The sequence below is a fragment of the Hermetia illucens genome, chromosome 2, assembly GCF_905115235.1.
Source record: "Hermetia illucens chromosome 2, iHerIll2.2.curated.20191125, whole genome shotgun sequence".
Classification (NCBI taxonomy): Eukaryota; Metazoa; Arthropoda; class Insecta; order Diptera; family Stratiomyidae; genus Hermetia; species Hermetia illucens.
Window position 1 is genome coordinate 58,749,674 of NC_051850.1, and position 17,582 is coordinate 58,767,255.

The 17,582-nt window shown below is 38.9% G+C and overlaps 1 protein-coding gene across 14 annotated transcripts in view; it reads right to left on the reverse strand.

The window, feature by feature from the left end:
• The window catches only part of LOC119647872 (disco-interacting protein 2), a 262,686-nt gene that overhangs the window by 59,608 nt on the left and 185,496 nt on the right, over window positions 1-17,582 (reverse strand). For 11 of the 14 annotated variants that reach the window (XM_038049151.1, XM_038049154.1, XM_038049149.1 and 8 more), the window contains exon 2: window positions 12,632-15,351. The exons of the other annotated variants lie outside the window; for them this stretch is intronic. In XM_038049151.1, coding sequence (XP_037905079.1) covers window positions 12,632-15,230 — 2,599 coding nt within the window. In that variant the 5' untranslated portion in view covers window positions 15,231-15,351. The remainder of the gene's footprint in view (window positions 1-12,631; window positions 15,352-17,582) is intronic. 14 annotated transcript variants of the gene reach the window in all.

The following is a 17,582-nucleotide window of genomic DNA, read 5'->3' on the forward strand; positions in this document are numbered from 1 at the left end:
ACACAAAAGGCATGCTGCTCTATATCCTCACACATGGGGACGATGTAAAAATAATGGCATGATTTTTCACATTTTTCACATCAGCGAAAGAGATTTTTATAAACCTCTAAAAGAAAAACAAAAAAATAGTCTACGAATTAATGAAAATGAGACGAAAGTAATGACGCAAACGAGAAAAACGACGAATAGAAAAAATATAACGATTGACGAGTACAACTTAAAGAATATAGACAACTTGATATACTGAGGCATACAATTGACGGAAAATGATGAAATGAAATGAACTTGACGAAATAAAACGGCAAATCCAGCTCGCAAATAGAATCTTCTACTCGGTTCTACCGATTTTAAGAACCAGCCAACAGGAAAGAAAAGCTCCGAGTATATAAAACGATAATAAGACCTGTGCTATGCTATGGATTTGAAAAATGGACCTTCACTCAAACTTGCAAAAAACTGGTCAACGAGAGGACGAGCAATGGCGAATCAGATACTACCATGAGCTGTACCAAATATGTGACGACTGTGAAATATCAAAATTAATAAAACTTCGGAATTTGCAATGTGTTGGCCACGTTCAACGTATGAATGAAATTCAGATGCCTAAAAGGGTATTCGAAGAGATGAAGGGCAGAGTTTTAGAGTACTCAAATAGTTGCGGTGCGGGTCATTTAATCTGTATGGATTAGCATGATTCAACCCGGAAAGTCTATAAGGGCAATATCTACGATAGAAGAAGAAGTGGCAGACCCTGCTGCAGATGAAGCGACGGCGCAATTTAGGACTTCAAAAAGCTTTTAGGGATATCGAATTGATGGATATCGTCACAAAACCGGGATTTCTGACTTCCTTACTAATTGGATACCGGTTGAACCGTTCACGATAAAAAAATTGGCTTATTTATAGATATCTGCAGGTATTTTCTCCCTTAAGAGTTGACAATTGCGATATGCATACGATGATTGGCTTGGGTAAATTTTATTGTTTTTTACATCATCAGTGAAGACAAAGTGATTTGCAATCGAAAAGGAGCCAAAAGAAGTAGCAGATATGAAAAAGATTAAAGGAATCACATAAATGTTAAACCGTTGTGAACTAGAGGTGGAAGAGGATTCGAATGTTAGCACATCTGTAAAAATTGAATGTTAGGACATCTATAGCAAAGTGAAATGAAAGCCATTATGCCTATCTACCAGAATGACGATCTTCTCACTCGCTGAATAGGTAACTATTGGATTGAGTGAAAAGTGATTGCCTTTTTTCAAAAGATGGTGCTGCAACAGTTTCGCTACCACTGGAATTCTGTCTATATGTTTGCCTCATGTTGTCTGGTAGCTGACGGTTGAAGTTTCATTTTCAAAAATTGACCAATTTAGTTGAATTCTAGAGATAAGCTGAAAATGGAAGATAAAACGATACATATCTCCATATTTTTTCTGTTATTTCCATAACGAGAAGAACGCAAATGAAGCCCATGAGAAGTTGAGTGAAGTTCATCGTGATAATGCTTCAAAATATCTAACCTAGGTTACACGACGCGAGACATTTTAGAAACATGAAAAATTTGTCAGAAAAAATGTTGATTTGCACATAAAGAAATTTGGATATGCGGCGCATATTAACATTTGCCGATATGCCCGTGATAAGTTAAGAAAACGATCCTTCTCTGATAAGAATAACTCCTACAAACGGTGACTTATGAAGCTCACCGAGAGATGGCATTACACAGCTTAACACTACGCGACTTGGCGATTCCTGCGAGGACAATAATTACGATTCCAGGCTCCAATTTTGTGAACTGGCAAAAAATCGGGAAAATTTAGAAGACAGACAGTAGATATATATATTCGACGTTAAGCAATTTTATGACTATAAAAAAAATTATTCAATTTGTCAAGAAAATGTATAAAGGGCGACTTAATTGCCAAAATAAAGGCGGCTTAACTTTTACAAAACAATACGATTCAAGGGAAATATAATATAATAGTTCGAGTTTTTTCAAACTTTCCAAAATTGTGAATTATATTATTGTCTACCAAATCTCGAACTTCTAGGATGAACTTCAGGGGGGGTTTCATGGTAAATTTCTAAAATGTGGTAATATGCTATTATTAACTTTCTTTGAGCAGATATACAAATGACATGTATTTTGAGGCCATTGTGATTTTTTTCAGATTAGATAGATAAATGGGTTCACAGATTGCATTTTCTCATTTCGTAACAATTAGTTCAGCCATTTCCGAATAAATTGGGTGTGAGAGACAGGCAGACAGACAGACAGACGAAAATGGTTCGATTCCAATAAGGTTTTGTTTCACACAAAACTTTAAAAAGATTTATATTGTGAGGAAGAGTGCAAACTCTCAAATCGTGAACTAAAGTTTATTACCAGGAATCGGTTACGATAGTGCATAGGTGTGGATGAGACCTTATGCTCCGCATAGGGGTTACGGCAATCATACAATTTATATATGGTCGCCTCATATGGAATTTATCACGTCAACCTCTCCCCACTTAAATTCCATAGGAAATGTGTGATTCAAGTAGATGGAGAGTACGTTTACGGAGCCCAGACCCAAAAGCAACCAGCAGTTGATTGAACGAATACACGATTATTGGGACACAATTTTGGCGAAGGACAGCGAATTTTGGGCTGCAGAAAAGTAGAGAAAAGTACAGTTGTTATTTTTTTTCCATATTGTGTACCCAATATGTATAATAATAAAATTATAAAAATTTCATCTTTTCAAGGGAAATGTCTTAAAAAGACAGATTTACGGGAGCAGTCACGCCCTTTTTTGACCGAAACTGTAACGCGGAAAATGCATTCCGGAGCATCACTCATAAAGAGGCGATCACTATAATGCCTTTATCTCGTCCGTAACATATAGCATTGAATCAAATTTTCTCTTCATTGCAATACATGATCTGATCATGCAAATCGGCTCCCCCGACTGCGATTCTTCATTTCAACAGCTGAAGGGATTACTAATGGCCACGGCCTGAATACTATTGCCATGTTCGGCATTTTTAAGGTCACACGCATTTTAGTGGAGTATCAATTGAAGAGTATTTAGTTTTGTCGGAAGATTCGGTGGGGAATTTTTTAAATTGTCTTTTTGGCGAAAATTTATATACATGGTTGCATTGGTCTTTTAATATAAAAAAGCGCGTCAACCACTCCCTGACACGCTTGAGCTTCTCCTCTACTGTTCTGGGCCAAGTGCTCCTAGGGCGACCCGCTCGTCGGCCATCTTGGGATAGTGGATTCTACTGCATGTCGTAATCAGCAATGGAATTGCCGCCCCTCGTTAATGTATAAACGACCCCTTGCGACAATGGAGGCGACGATGTTACGTTGAACCAATAATGTAAAATACCATGATCATATAAAAAAGAACGACATCTGCGATCGTAGTGGGGTAGCGACCATTTTGGAAAAATTGTAAGAAAAAGGACTTCTATGGTATGGCCACGCAGTTCGTGCTAGTGAGAATTCACTTGCCAAGATTGTTCTGAACATCGAAGTCGACGGAAAACAAACAAGATGATAAACGACTCCAATCAGATCAGGCCCTTGATCGAGGAAAATGGTATCACCAATTAAACTGACCCCACTTCTGAACAGAACAAAAGCTAAAGAAATAGAAGATAATAAAATAATAAAAAAATCCTCTTTTCTTTTGAATTTTATTCAAATCGATTTAAGCGAGAACTCATACCATTTCTGATGGAAACAGATACCCAGTGGTGTGGAAGACACGCAACCACTATAACGCCATCTTTTCCAAGTGTCACTGTTTGGAAATGGTTGCACCTGTTCATACGAAATTGGGTGGAAATATAACCTCGACCGATACAGTGAGTAACATCGTTCTACGTTGGAATGAAGAGTGGGAAATCCCTATGAATGCAAAAGGAAACTTCCATTTTTTCACCAAACCTTGGGGTATCAAATGAAGCAAATGTTAGTTTTGACATCAGGTGGTCCGAGGAGGCTTAAATGTGCATACTTAAATAAAGAGTTTATTTGAATAAAAAAATATATGATGATGCCTGCGTATGACTTATAGGCATTAAAATATTTCCCATCCCCATATCTATTCAAATAAATAGTATATTTCTATATTTTGTAAATTTACTGGAAACTCCCTTCGCCCTAGGAGCATCGAATTTTTTAATGATATAGGCCATAAAATGGAGCACACCCACACAACCATCACATATCGAATATCACACAAATGAATGAGTCGGAAGGGCTTAATGCATATACACTACGAGCTATGTATCAACGGAACTGTCGTGTAGTATAGAAAATATTTATATATATTTTTGTCAAAATGACAGACGTAGAAATATGCAACCGCATATCGACGGTTGTTTTACAAAGTGTACTAAGGCGGGTTCAGCTACGCCGTTGTGGTAGATACAAAGTCAACAAGTCTGTTGACACCCTCACAATTCAGATACCCTACAGTCTTTAAGGCGGAAAGATAATAATCATTTTGAAAATGTATATTTTCATTAAAATCATTGATTGTACATAGAAAAACTACACTTCATTAGTTATCGAGAGCGTTATCGAGAGTAAAAAAGCGATTCAAGAGCTGTACAAATAGTTTCCGCTTGAGTGCATAACACCAGCGAAAATACCTCGGAATATGGTTTACAGAATCGATTGGTACTTTAGCTCAGCCACCAGCTTTCAATTGAATTACTTTTCTTTCGACTGATAGCTATATCTTTCAAAATATTGACATTTCGCTTTGAGCAGTTAAATTTGGAGTAAAAAATTAACGCTGAGCGAAGCTATACAAAAACGTTATATCTTTCACACTATCTTTGGGAATATTCCATCCAACATTGTTTTTAAGTTTTCATGCTCATCTCTGGACTATTTGTGAGAATGTAGTTGCCAAGATGCTACTCAAATTTAATTGTACTCAAGTGGTTTCACGCGGTTGTGCACTACCTTTATATGAATGAAGGCCTACACAATTCCAGTGACCAGATGTTTTTCTCTACTTAACACGGAACCAAAACACTTAGAGTATTAGTTTTGAAGAAAAACATACTTTTCCGGGTACCGTAGAATTTAATGCTATCTAGTATTATTTATAAATTTATAAGATGCCCATAAAAGGCATTTTCATAGTTTAAGATTTATCTCCGTTTTGCTTATTCATCTTAAAATTCAAATTGGTTGTTTTCCTCTCATCGATTCCGCAATCGAAATCAATATTACAATATCAATAAAAATTAACATTGATATTCATCCTACATCAGAAATTTCGTGGATATTAGCCTAAAGGTGCTGTAAGTACGTCCACGAAGAACGAATGGCACCAGAGACCTAAGTAAAGTTGTTACGCCCATACACTTTGATCAAGCGATAGTACCGAGGTAAATAACGAGGCGCCCTAGACTGCAGCAATCTTTCGTCAATTATCTCTCAGGTGGAGGTTAACAGGAATGCAGCTTGCAACTACAGGCAGAAACCCATGTCTGCAAAAATAGCATATTTTATATGCAATTGCGTCGCTGAAGACACCCAGGTATGAAACGTACTAAACCGTGCAATCGATTTAGCTAGGCAGACGTGGGTCGTTCCCATCTTTGTTAGACTTCATTAAATTCAATATCTTGCAGAAGAAGCTAGGGACGATGAGTTATTGAATAACCTAGGGAGGCGGTTTGTCCTGTTTGACTGTACTTAGTTTCACTTTTTAGAACATGTTCTGTAGTGATTTCCCTTTATTGCCTAGGGCGTGATCTCGGTCTTGCATGCTTTACTTCCCCATGATCGATTCGTTTATATTAAATCTAGGCAGGACACTTACTTGATGATTTATTGTCAGCTATCATTATTAATTTATTTCCACCAACTATAGGCTATTCAACCTAATTGTAATTTGCGTAAATTCAAATGACCTCACACTGTTAACTATGATAAATGGCAATCTCGACCATCGCTTGCTACGGATGTCGCCAAACAATTTATTCCGTACATCCAATTAATCTGTTGAAAATTTTGCGAAATCGATTTCCTTTGTTTGGTACGCGTCAAACACTTTTTGTACAATAATAAATTCAATAAATTCTGACAATATCCAGCAACTATCGATTGACTGATGAATTTTTAATTTCGCCGCGCTTGATGCCATGTATCTTTATAATATGCAGTTATGTCTCTTTTGATGAAATTTTGAAGATTTTCAGGTGACATATTGCCCCATCAAAGTCAAGTTTCATAACTCGATATTACAGAATTTCCTTTGTCGAGATACAAGATATAAGTGGTGAAATTTCGTTCTTCAACCGTTACAAATAAAAATTCACCCATTCAGAGCAGTGTGTGACCTTTCAATGCCGCACCTTGCAGATACATTGTGATGGGAAAATGACAGAGATTTTCAATGTAAAACTATTTAACCAACGAAAAACAATAGTCAAAGCAAGGTCAGTTTTGTTTTTTATATGCTCTGAGAAAAAAAAATCACGATAGCAAGAAAAATCAAATTGAAGAAGAAGCTTTACAAATGGTGTTGCTTACACAATCGACATAATTAGAGAAGAATTGTATGCGGGCAATAAACTATGTTTTTATCTTGTACCATTTATCTACAATCTTTGCAGGTTTGGTTAAGGTCAGGCTGCCGTTAACATCAAAATTCATTGTCTCTATTCGCGGTGATATGCCATTAGATGGTGTGAAGTTGATGCGATATCAATCTTGCTATTGTAAGATGAGCCCGTGAACTACAATGGATAATAATTTGTGAATTAATGAAGGCGTGGTAAATTGCTTTTCTAATATTTCTAAGATTTCTTACGTGAGCTGCACCAGCTTTGTTTCAGAATCATAGCCATTTTGACATAATTTAAAAAAACCAATTATAGTTTGCATTGTCATAAGTCTTTGGTGATTTAATCATCAGTTGAAGATACAAAAGTGCAGGATGAATGACTAAATTAACTGTAAATACGAATAATCAATGTGTAAGGATGAACAGGCTTTTGTTATTGTATGTATTATTTTGTAAAGCAAGCCCATTAATCGGAATGAAATTAATATTTAGTAATGTAATATTTCGAAACCATTTTGTTTGCGGAGTTTAAATCCTCGCTTCACCGATTTTTCATCCATTTCGAGGCAATGGATAGGTCACTCACTGAGCAATTATATTACGTGCTAAACCATGCAATGAAACCTATTATCTTGAAATGGCCGGCGACTAGGACGTTCTAGAAGTACGTGGTGTAGCAGGAGAAGATATGTGGAAAAGCCAGCCAACGACGAGCGAACTATGCCCTTCATAGAAGTTTATTGTAATCATATAAAATAACTGAAAATTCAAAATGGCTGCTGCCGATGCGACAGCCAAGATGGAGGAGTGTTATCTTTACGTCGTTCCCCGGGTTCGAATTTTGACCACGGTCATGGAACATGGGCCTACCAAATGCCAGTGAGCACAGTGAAAAGTTAACGTAAAGCATGTAATGGACGTAGTAAGGTGAAACTGAATTCAGTGTGCCAAGGAAGAATAAATAAAATGAAAAAGGACAATTAATAGCTATAATTGTTGAGAGTGTTGACATAAGACCACGCGGAAGGAAGATAACGCAAGTAAAAAATCATGAAACAGGAAATTAGTCCAAGAACAAATACGTCCAGTACCTCAATTACATAACATTGAGAAAATGTACAATGATCCCAAGAAAAAAGGTCGTAAAAGTAGACCAAATAATCGCAGGGGAGTTCAAAAACGACGGGATGACATACGATAATTCCGGAAGCTGTCGTGACGTGTACGTTTGCCTATTTTACAGTTAGAACATTCGCAGAGTATTGGGAAGAGCAAAGATTCATGAAGTCTCCATACGAGGTATTAACTAGCAATTTTTTGAATGTATTATTAGGATTTTGTAGCTCTGTCCGGATTTCAATTTTGCATACAAAAATGGTTTTTTTTTTTGTTTTTCGTCCTCAGCAAGGGTTTTATTTTATCTTTTTCGTTGATCTTCTTTACATTGTATCGAGCAGGCTATACGTTACGTTGTGGTTGAAACCCTCTTTCTGAACACTTAGATATTTCGTGTGAGTGTTCGGATTTCAATTTTGCTCACAAAAATCCCTCAAAATTTGAACCAAATTGATTGAACAGATTTTTCATGACCATTTCAACCAGCTCAAACAAGGTCATTTCGAGAAGTGTCCAAAAGGAAAATATAGCCACCGTTCGAGCCAGTGTTACTGAAAATGATAATGTGTCCGTTTTACACCATTGGTAATAATAAGGACTGTCAAGGGTGATCGCCTGAGGACGTGTTTTGCAATTAGATCTTGAGAGCCCCTCGACTCGGTTTAAAGAATTTACGCTAGGTGAAGAATATCCCACCTGCGAATGCAAATCACAAGTAGTCTGAAACGTTATAGTATACCCGTTCTACAAAGAAGCATGAGAGGCGTGCTCAATTCCTCTAACTTGAGCGGGAGTTCCAGCGCTACAGCAGGACATTCTGGGGTTAAACAAGGTTATATGGTGAGACTCTGGAGAGCCTCTTGTCGCTTTGTGCTATTGTACCAAAGAAAGCCTGTGAAAAGGAAATGTGAATCCAATGTCAGACTAATGCTTACGGCAGCTGCAAGATTTCGATTTAGAATGAGCAACACTTCAACAGTACAGTAATAGGCACCAAGGAAGACTTTCCATACAGAAGAGAGGAAGACTTTCTACACTCAACGAAAGGCTTTCTGAAGGTAATATTATGATCATGTTGGATGATCTGAATGCCAAAGTGGATTCTTATAACATTTTGCTCGGAGATATTTGGTGGTGACTGTAATGATAACGGCGACAAGTTTGTGGATTTGATCAGCTTTCACCGTTTGATCATTGGCGGAACATTATTCGAGAATAGTCTGCGAAAAGGTCATTTAGGTATTGGGACCTATGACGATCCTCTAGTAGAGGGGCAGCTGTATTTTGGAAGTGCTTAATAAGAGAAGTACTGACATCAGCCTTGAAAGAGGTCATCATTTGATGGTCATTTGCCTTTACTTACGTGTTGCGCCCGCCATTTCTCGTAACTCAAGCGAACATCGACCGCTTACATGATCCAACTGACGTTCGATGGTTGCCGAGCTACCCTTTTAGACGAATAATCTGCCAGAGAATATTGATAGGCCGATGAAGCAACTTGGTTAGTTGAAATGTGGAAGCGGATCTATAAATTTAGCGAGTTGGAGGCCCTAATGCTCAATGCAGATAACTGCCAACGTGATGCGATCGGGATCCGATACCAGTGTGCACCGTGGAAAAGAAAATTTCCAACTGCCCTAGTCAGGGAAGCGAGAAAAATGCAATTGTGAATTTCTTACCCTATAGCGCATCACGAAAAAATAATGCGATGGTTCGATAGTTTGGGAAAGGATATAACGGTAGACACCTCGTTTACGACGGTGAGCAGCTTAAGAGGAATATTTTCGGAATTCCTGCTGTCGCAAAGATATACATATATAAAAAATTGCCCACCACAGAAGGAGTCATTCAATATGTATATTTATATGGCGTTGTCACTGCTGACGATTGCACCGAACTTCATGTCGCTCGATGCATTAAGAGCACTAGACTCTAAAATTTTGAAATGTAACTTTTCAAAGTGTTTTTTCCCATTATGTAAGAACATCACATTGAAAGTGCTATTCGAAAGCTCTAAAATAGAGATAATCTAGCCCAACATAATTTCGACTAGATAACGGTGGACATCTTAATCAGAAGACAGAAATGGCAGTCAGACATTAAGAAAGCGCGACAGTACCATTTCATTTAATTTTTTTTTAATTTTATTTAATGACAATGCACAGAAAATAAATGTCTAGCTACATATTGTCCTCAGAGAGAGGAGCAAGTAAGAGACTTGAATTACCCTAAAAACTAAGGAAAGAGAGCCAAAGGAACCAAACTGAGGGGCTTTGCAGGAACGGTATAGTCTCGAGATCAGCAAGTGAAAGTAAATGTCGAGCTCCGCGGAGGAGCTATTAAAAATGTTAACACTTCGTATACTACGAGAAGCATACGGAAAATTATATCGAGTTGCCAAAGTAATCCATCAGACAATTAGAGAGTTTCAAAAGGGTACACGTACCAAATTAGATGCGGCATTGTTGCAGGGAAGGTAGATTGAGGGTACGGAGCCGTGACAGATAGCCCACACGAGGAAGCTTCTATTTGAAAAAGAGGGTCCGGATGAGTTTACTTTGTACCGCTTCAACAGCGCGACTGTCACGGTTGCGGAAGAGGTACCAAACTACACAGCAATATTCAAGCATCTGTCTGACAAGGGAGTCCAAGAGCGTTAAGGAAGACTAGGTGAAGGTAAAGTCGGATCAGGAACGTAGGATAAAACCAAACATTTTGGAAGCTCGACTTAGGATGTCGAAGAAGTGAGAGTTGAAACCATGTTTGTCATCGAATGTTACAGTCAAGTCTTGAATAGGTCAATAGTAAAAAGATTCCACCAAGAGAGTAGTTAAAAAAAGGTAGCGAGAGTTTAAAGGAAAAGTACATCCAATGTTATTTGCTGATATTTAGTGTCAGTTTGTTAACCGAGTACTGACGGACTAGAAGGTTAAAGTTAGACTGCAAGAGAGGAGAGGAAAATATTGTGGTCAATGGTATCAACGGTAGCTTTGGAGAAATTAGTATAAATAGCGTGAACCCCCTGTCAAAAATTAATACATTTTCCATTTCTGATTATGCCATGGAATGGAGTTTACTATTCCAGGATAGGTGCTGGGCACACTATGCTCCAGTTGCGACCTACTCACAACTATATACAATAGATTCCCGATAATCCATTTGGGCAAAAACTTATGTACGAAATATAGGAATTCCATGTATACTATTTTTTAAGGCTGGTTTAACCTAGTGTATATTACTATTCGCTTTAATACTCTGAACTCACATTAAATGCTCGATTTTTGACTTAATAAATTTTGGTTAATTATGATAGGTTTTACAACAAAGTTTTCGGAATGGTATCCTAATTTATGAGTTAAATTGCTGCAAAATGCGTTATGGCAAATTCCAAAATGAAGTAGAAAACTATCGTCATTATCTGAGCAGACGCCGGGGGATATGTATTTCCAAGTTTAAATTTCATAAAGGGATATTTACGTGATTTTGAGGTTTTTTTAATTACGTACTTTCTGGCCAGTTTTGTCTTTAAGTTCGCATTTTTTGACGTCTCACTGCACTACTTTGCAGCGTTCGTCAAAAATAAAATTTTATAAAGTCCTAATCAAGACATTCCATTTGATACTTCATATGACTATATTCGATGAAAAAGCTATCCTTCGTAAATTTTGTGTCAATAAATACATACGTTTACAAAAAAGATAAAAAGACAACTTAAATGGCGCAGGCTGCGAGAATCAGTCTATCGGCCGGAGTAACACACAAAATACTAACGACAGACGTGGCCTATTTCAGATTAAATTTAGTCATATAACGGCAGTATATAGTACATTAATAACTGGGATAAGTTAACATCTTGTCTTGTTGACGCTATAGATGTAATATTGAAGCTAGCTTAAGATAGGCGTAACTGACATGTCTGTCAGTGCGTGGCTTATTTAATGTATACCGTTACAACAAGAGTCCCACAAGACTCAGTTCTGGGTCCTCTCCTGCGAGACGTGATATATCCGATGGAGATCTCATCCTGAAGATGTTAAAATGGCTTGAGATATAGCCCAAATTGACCAAGCGAAGGTGGTCTTGAACACCATTTATAGTAAAAGGAATACGACCAGCATTTAAGTTGGAGGAAATACCATCAATTTAAGAATGGTTTTTGCGATGAAGGCGATCGACCTGAAGTTCAATTTCAAGCGACATTTGGGTTAGGCCAGTGAGAGTATTTATATATTATTAGCGTGAATTGCGCCTAACATTGGAGGTCTTCGACTTCGTTCTACCTTTTTATACGCGACACAGGTATGGGATGTCAGAATAATTTATGGAAGACTAATATGACCTATTGCTTAGAGGCAACAAGCGTGCCAGTTGCACAAAAAATATTCGCTGAAAGAGCCATGATTTGCCGAGTTGCAAAAAGGGAGGATATTAATGGTATTGAGAAGTGATGGCAGGACGCAATGAGCATCAGGTGGTTCATTCATTGTCGACAGTACATGCTGGTTGCCGGAAGTATCTGTACTGATTCTATTTGGGACGATAAACGCTAAGTACATTCGCAATGAAAGAAGAAGGAAAGAATGATTGTTTTACACAAACCTTTCAAAATGAAGTAGGAGATGTTTTAACACTTCCTTTCCTTTCAAAAAAACCAATTTGTTAATTCTGACAGGAATCCAAATGAATAATAAATAAAAGTCATTATCAACACAGTACACATCGTTGTGATAAGTTTTTCAGAACAATTATACTGCGTAGACAATTTGACCGGAAAGTGTAATATATAAGAAATAGGACTCGAAGTAACTTTGGAAGACAAAGATTTTGCATTCAGTGACCCAAGAGCATGATTGGCTCCAAAAAACTGTTTGCTTCTTTTACAGCTAAAAAGGAACAAACATTTAAAATTAAAACAAAAACCAACTTACAATTTCCACTAAAACTTTTCCTTAACGTCGAGTGATTTTTTCGAATTTTCCTTTTTGATTTTTTCCGTCGAACTTTCCGCTTACCGACCGGAATCTCATTACGATTTATTGCACGAATATCTTTCGGACAAGAACAATAGTCATCCTCATCATTGTTAACATTTTCCCGGGTACAAACACATTCTGCCAATTGGTTATCACATTCCCAGCAAAGTTCACAATTCGATAAAAATTCTTGTTCACTGAATTCATCACTGGCGATGGACCACCTACGCTGGGGCGTTCTCTCCGTAGAAAATGGTTTGCAACAAAGTGTACAAACATCACCACCACTGATTTCCAATGCCGGTGGTTGATCAACTGCCGGAAAAATATTCGCTAAGCAAATTTCCCGGGGCTTTCGAGAGCAACTACTTGTTCGCCTATAACGGCGACCATGACGACCGAACGATTTTTTCTTTGCAGTCATATGCCAGCTTTTCGGGTAATCGAACATATTCCTATTGTCGTAATCAAAATCGATATCCGCATATTGAATCTTTTCATCGCCTCGACAATGCCTGCCACGTTCTGTGAATTCCAGTGAAGAATACTTTGTGTCGTCATTGAACGTTCGGACCTCTTGGAACAGGTACTTATGCTTCTTTTTACTTGGAACTGGTTGCCTTTTGTCTGGATGAGGAAACGTATAATCTGATTCCGACAACGGAAAGTCATTGTAGAATTCGCTCAATGCAGTTTCATTCAACTTCTTTCGCTCCAGATAGTAGGATTTCAGCTTTCTAAGATGATCTTCGAAAAAGGCCTCCAGATCACTCATTTCTTGATTGAAGTCTTCATCGCCGTAGAATTCACCGAATTCAGTGAAATTTCTTTTGGCAATCATATGCTGCCTTCGAGCAGCACAGAACTCTTCAAATTCACGGAGAAAAGATTCATTGTTGTATTTCTTGCGGCCATACGTATCGTACGTGCTTCGCTTAACCCTCCTTCGACGTGAAGAGTTTCGTTGAACAATGACCGGTCGTTTTACAAAGCTATCGCGTGATACCGCTAACTTCGCAGCTTTATTCCTTCGCGCGTAGGTTCCTTGCTTGGGCTTACGTCGAAATAGACTCTTTGGTTTCGTTAAAGTTAAACTAAAACCAGAATCGTGAGAGGACATCGACTTAAACGATTCATTCTTTTTCTTGAAAGTCGTCGACATGTCCAAAGACAAATCTTCATCTTGCCCCAGGTTCAATTGCTTCCAAATTCGTCCTAGGTTCACCGAATACAATTCCTTTTGTCTGGTAAACGGATTCGTCTTGACCCTCAGTGGATACGGGATCGAACTGTCTGGTGATATAATGTCCGCATTGTCGTACAAGTCAATCTCGGGGTCAAATACGAATGACTGGAACGTACGCGGCGATGATGGATTTTCATTGACTTCATCCAAAGTAATTGATGAGCCAACGCCAAAGTGAATATCGTTTAGCGAAGAGGCCCGCGATGCGGTTACTACTGGGCCTTCCGATTTCTTCGACTGCAACTCCTTGAAGATTTCGAAAGTGTACTTCTCGTTCATTGAAACGTCTTCATGCTTTTTTTCGACATGCTCGTCGGGAGGCCTGTGCCGCTGGTGCTGATTACTGTGATTATGCTTATTGCTATTGCCATCAGTTAAGATCAGCTCGGAGTCAAGTTCAAGAGCCGAATCGATGCTTTCTTTCTTCGAGATGATTTCATGCTGGAGCATATTCATTTCATCCTCATTACTACCGCCGCTGCTAGTTGTACCAGAGATTCGGATAACAATGCTTTCACCAGTGAAGTTGTTGTTCAAAGATGGAGTGTCATAGACGAGGGTCGTCCGCGAGATGTTCGCCACCGGCTTTATCGAGTCTAAGCTATTCGAATGCATCAAATTGCCAACTGATTCTATGGAATCGAAGCTCGTCTCAAGGTAGTGTTTATCAGGCGTGAATGTTTTGAAAGTGATTAAACTGGGCGCAGCCGATTCATTTTCTAACCGAACTACATCGGCTTTGTCATAAACAATATCTTCAAACGACATTTGTTTCGACTCTTGACAAGTATTTAAATTGAAGCCATGGACTGAGTAGTCGTCTGAAAAGTCGACAGTCCCCTCTACGTTCACGTTCGATATATTCTCTTCATTTATAACTTCATTGCATATCCTATTACTGGTACCACATTTTGCCTCTTGAAAATCTACCGCTATAATTTGTACTTCGGTCTCTTTTGACGCTGAATCAGAGTCCTGATTCAAGTCTGGTTGGTTGTTGAAAATACTACTTGGCACGGAACCAACGAAAATCCCATTTTTCACTTCGGCCGTCTTCCCTGGCTTGCTTACACTGGCAATTTGACTTGTTGAACTAGTGCAAGTGCTATTCATACTGTTCCCGATTGCACGAGCTCGCATAGCAGCTCGCTTTCGTCCTCGATCCAAGTAACTTTTCCGTATGCTGATTCGTTTGAACGAGTCGCTTCGTTTGAAGCTGGCATCCATAACACCGGCACCATCTTTATCTTTGCTTTTCTTCTTCGTTCGAAGGAAATTGCGAATTGATTCGAACATTGGAGTCCGCATATTAGTTATTCACGTGAAAGTGATGTTGGTTGAATGATTTGGATGGAAAATAGAACGGCGTTCACGTAGAAATCATTTCGTTGGCTTCCTTCTTACTGTGGGCTAAAGGGACGACCATATCCTAGAAAAAATCTTTCGTAAGTACATATTTAACTATAAATTCTGTGCCAGTTAAATTGCTGCTCTCCGCTCTCCAATTAAAAGGACATTAAATTGTTGACTCTCCTTGCATAATTTCAACATACCGAAAACTATTTTGAGAGGAAATTTATAACAAAAGTTATTCTGATCCTTCGATCGGAAAGCCGTTAAATTGCCTGTCAACCAGCTAACTAAACCTGATAATTATTAATAATATCATCAAGAGATGTCACATTGCGTCCTAAAATAACTATTATTCCCATTTACTGGTTATAGTATTCTTATAGGCTATAGTATGTCGTTTAAACCTATAACCGGCAGACATTTTATTATGTTCACTACTTCCAAGCATTTCAATCTGGCATTTTAAGTATTTTCCCAGGTGCCTAAACCTACTTTGTACAAATGCCGGATACTGTTCCAGGACATGTGGGGAGGTTTCATCTCTCTCTTCACTGAGTCCACAGACAGTGACCGTAGAAATCCCTAAGTTCCTCTTGTAATAGTTTCGCCTGCAATGGCCAGGGAGTGTTACCGCTATGTTCCAGGGGCCCTTCTTGAGCCATGAGCATCCTGGACTGTTCCATTCCTGGTAAATTCACCCAGTAAACTTCCCTCAGTTGTTATTTCCTGTCGTAGTCATGAACCCATTTCCGACTCCATAGTATGGCTCTGGTCCGTATAGCGGCGTCGCTGCTCCTTTCCTGGCCAGTTCGTCCGCTGCTTCATTGTCTTCTAATCCAATGTGGCCTGGGACCCGTAGTATCCACACCTTAGCAAGACGAGCGTGTTCAGTCTCTTCAGACTTATGTGGCTTAATAGTCGCTTGGCTGTCAGTTAGGATAGCAATGTTTTGCCCCCATAGCTCCTATCGAGGTTGAAGGAGGCACGTCTGCATATGTCGTATACTTCCGCCTGATATATGCTGGTATGTTTACCTATTGGTTCAAAATGCGTTTTTCTTGAAACAATGAGCCCAGCGTCCAGTTTGCCCTGTTGCTCCAAAGTGTTTCAAACTTCCTATCGAAGTGAAACTTCATTGTCATGTTATCTCTTGGCATCAGTAATTCGGGATGCCGCTTAGAAAATGAACACCAATTTTCCTACGATTTAGGCAGCTCCCCACCCCATTGGTACTCCCGGATCACTCTCCTTGCGTGAATGCTAGAAGGACCTCTAGGGATGCGGTTTGGAGAACCTGTTCTCATTGCTCCATTGATACACATGCAAGCCAGTCTTTGAAGTTTGTGTAACTCACTGGCTGTTGTGTTGATAGTTACTACTGTACTCACTATACGTGTATTTCTACGGCCCTTTAATTATTCTGGAAGACTGTCCTGAAATCACCAGAGAAAGATAGGAGTAATCCTTGATCGTACAGGAACATATATCCTGGTCCTGGAAAGGATTATAACTATAGTCCAGTGACTAGGAATGAACACTTCCCATCTGGTGTCCAACAGGCCATATGGTTTTGGTGCTGGCAGGTCTTGGAATCTCTATAGATTTCAGAGGCGCATTTGATTACTTGAGTTAGTTTTCTGTGTTGTTGAAACGAAACGAAACGAAAATTAGAGTGGCTACCAGAAATTAGCTCTGTGAAAGGTCTCCATTTTCATGAAACTAATGATGAATGAACTCTTAGGCGAACTTAGCTCGGAAGTTTAATGCCTTCCTTACGCAGATGATCTCCTGATCCTCGCTGAGGGAATATCCCGCAATGCTCGCGAACCAGGGTACATATTAGCACGTGATTAGACAAAGACGTTGTTTCAATTTTAACCCAGAAAACTGTTGTTACGCCGCGAGTCAAAATTACCATCGCGATACGCATGTACCTCAGGGCGCCTTTACTAAATTTATCTATATGATGAGCAGAACCATGATGTGTGAATATGATCCCAGTAAAAGAGTTTCAGATCCATATATGTGGGGCTTTTCCTTCCGCATACTTTTATGGCATGCACAGTCATAACAGGGAAGGAACCAGCTTTATGCCTGTGAGCACGTTGCCCAGTTAAGGCTGCTTCTTCCATGTCGAACGATTTCTACCCAAATCATGCAAGTACAGTTGGGTGTTCTTCCTCTTGATCTAAAAGTAGTCTGGCGCGGTGCAACTAATAGGATCAGGAAAGATGCACCTTTGCTGCAAAATCATATAGTCAGCAACCATAGATGGAGGGACTAGGACCAATTGCTGTTAAAAAGCTG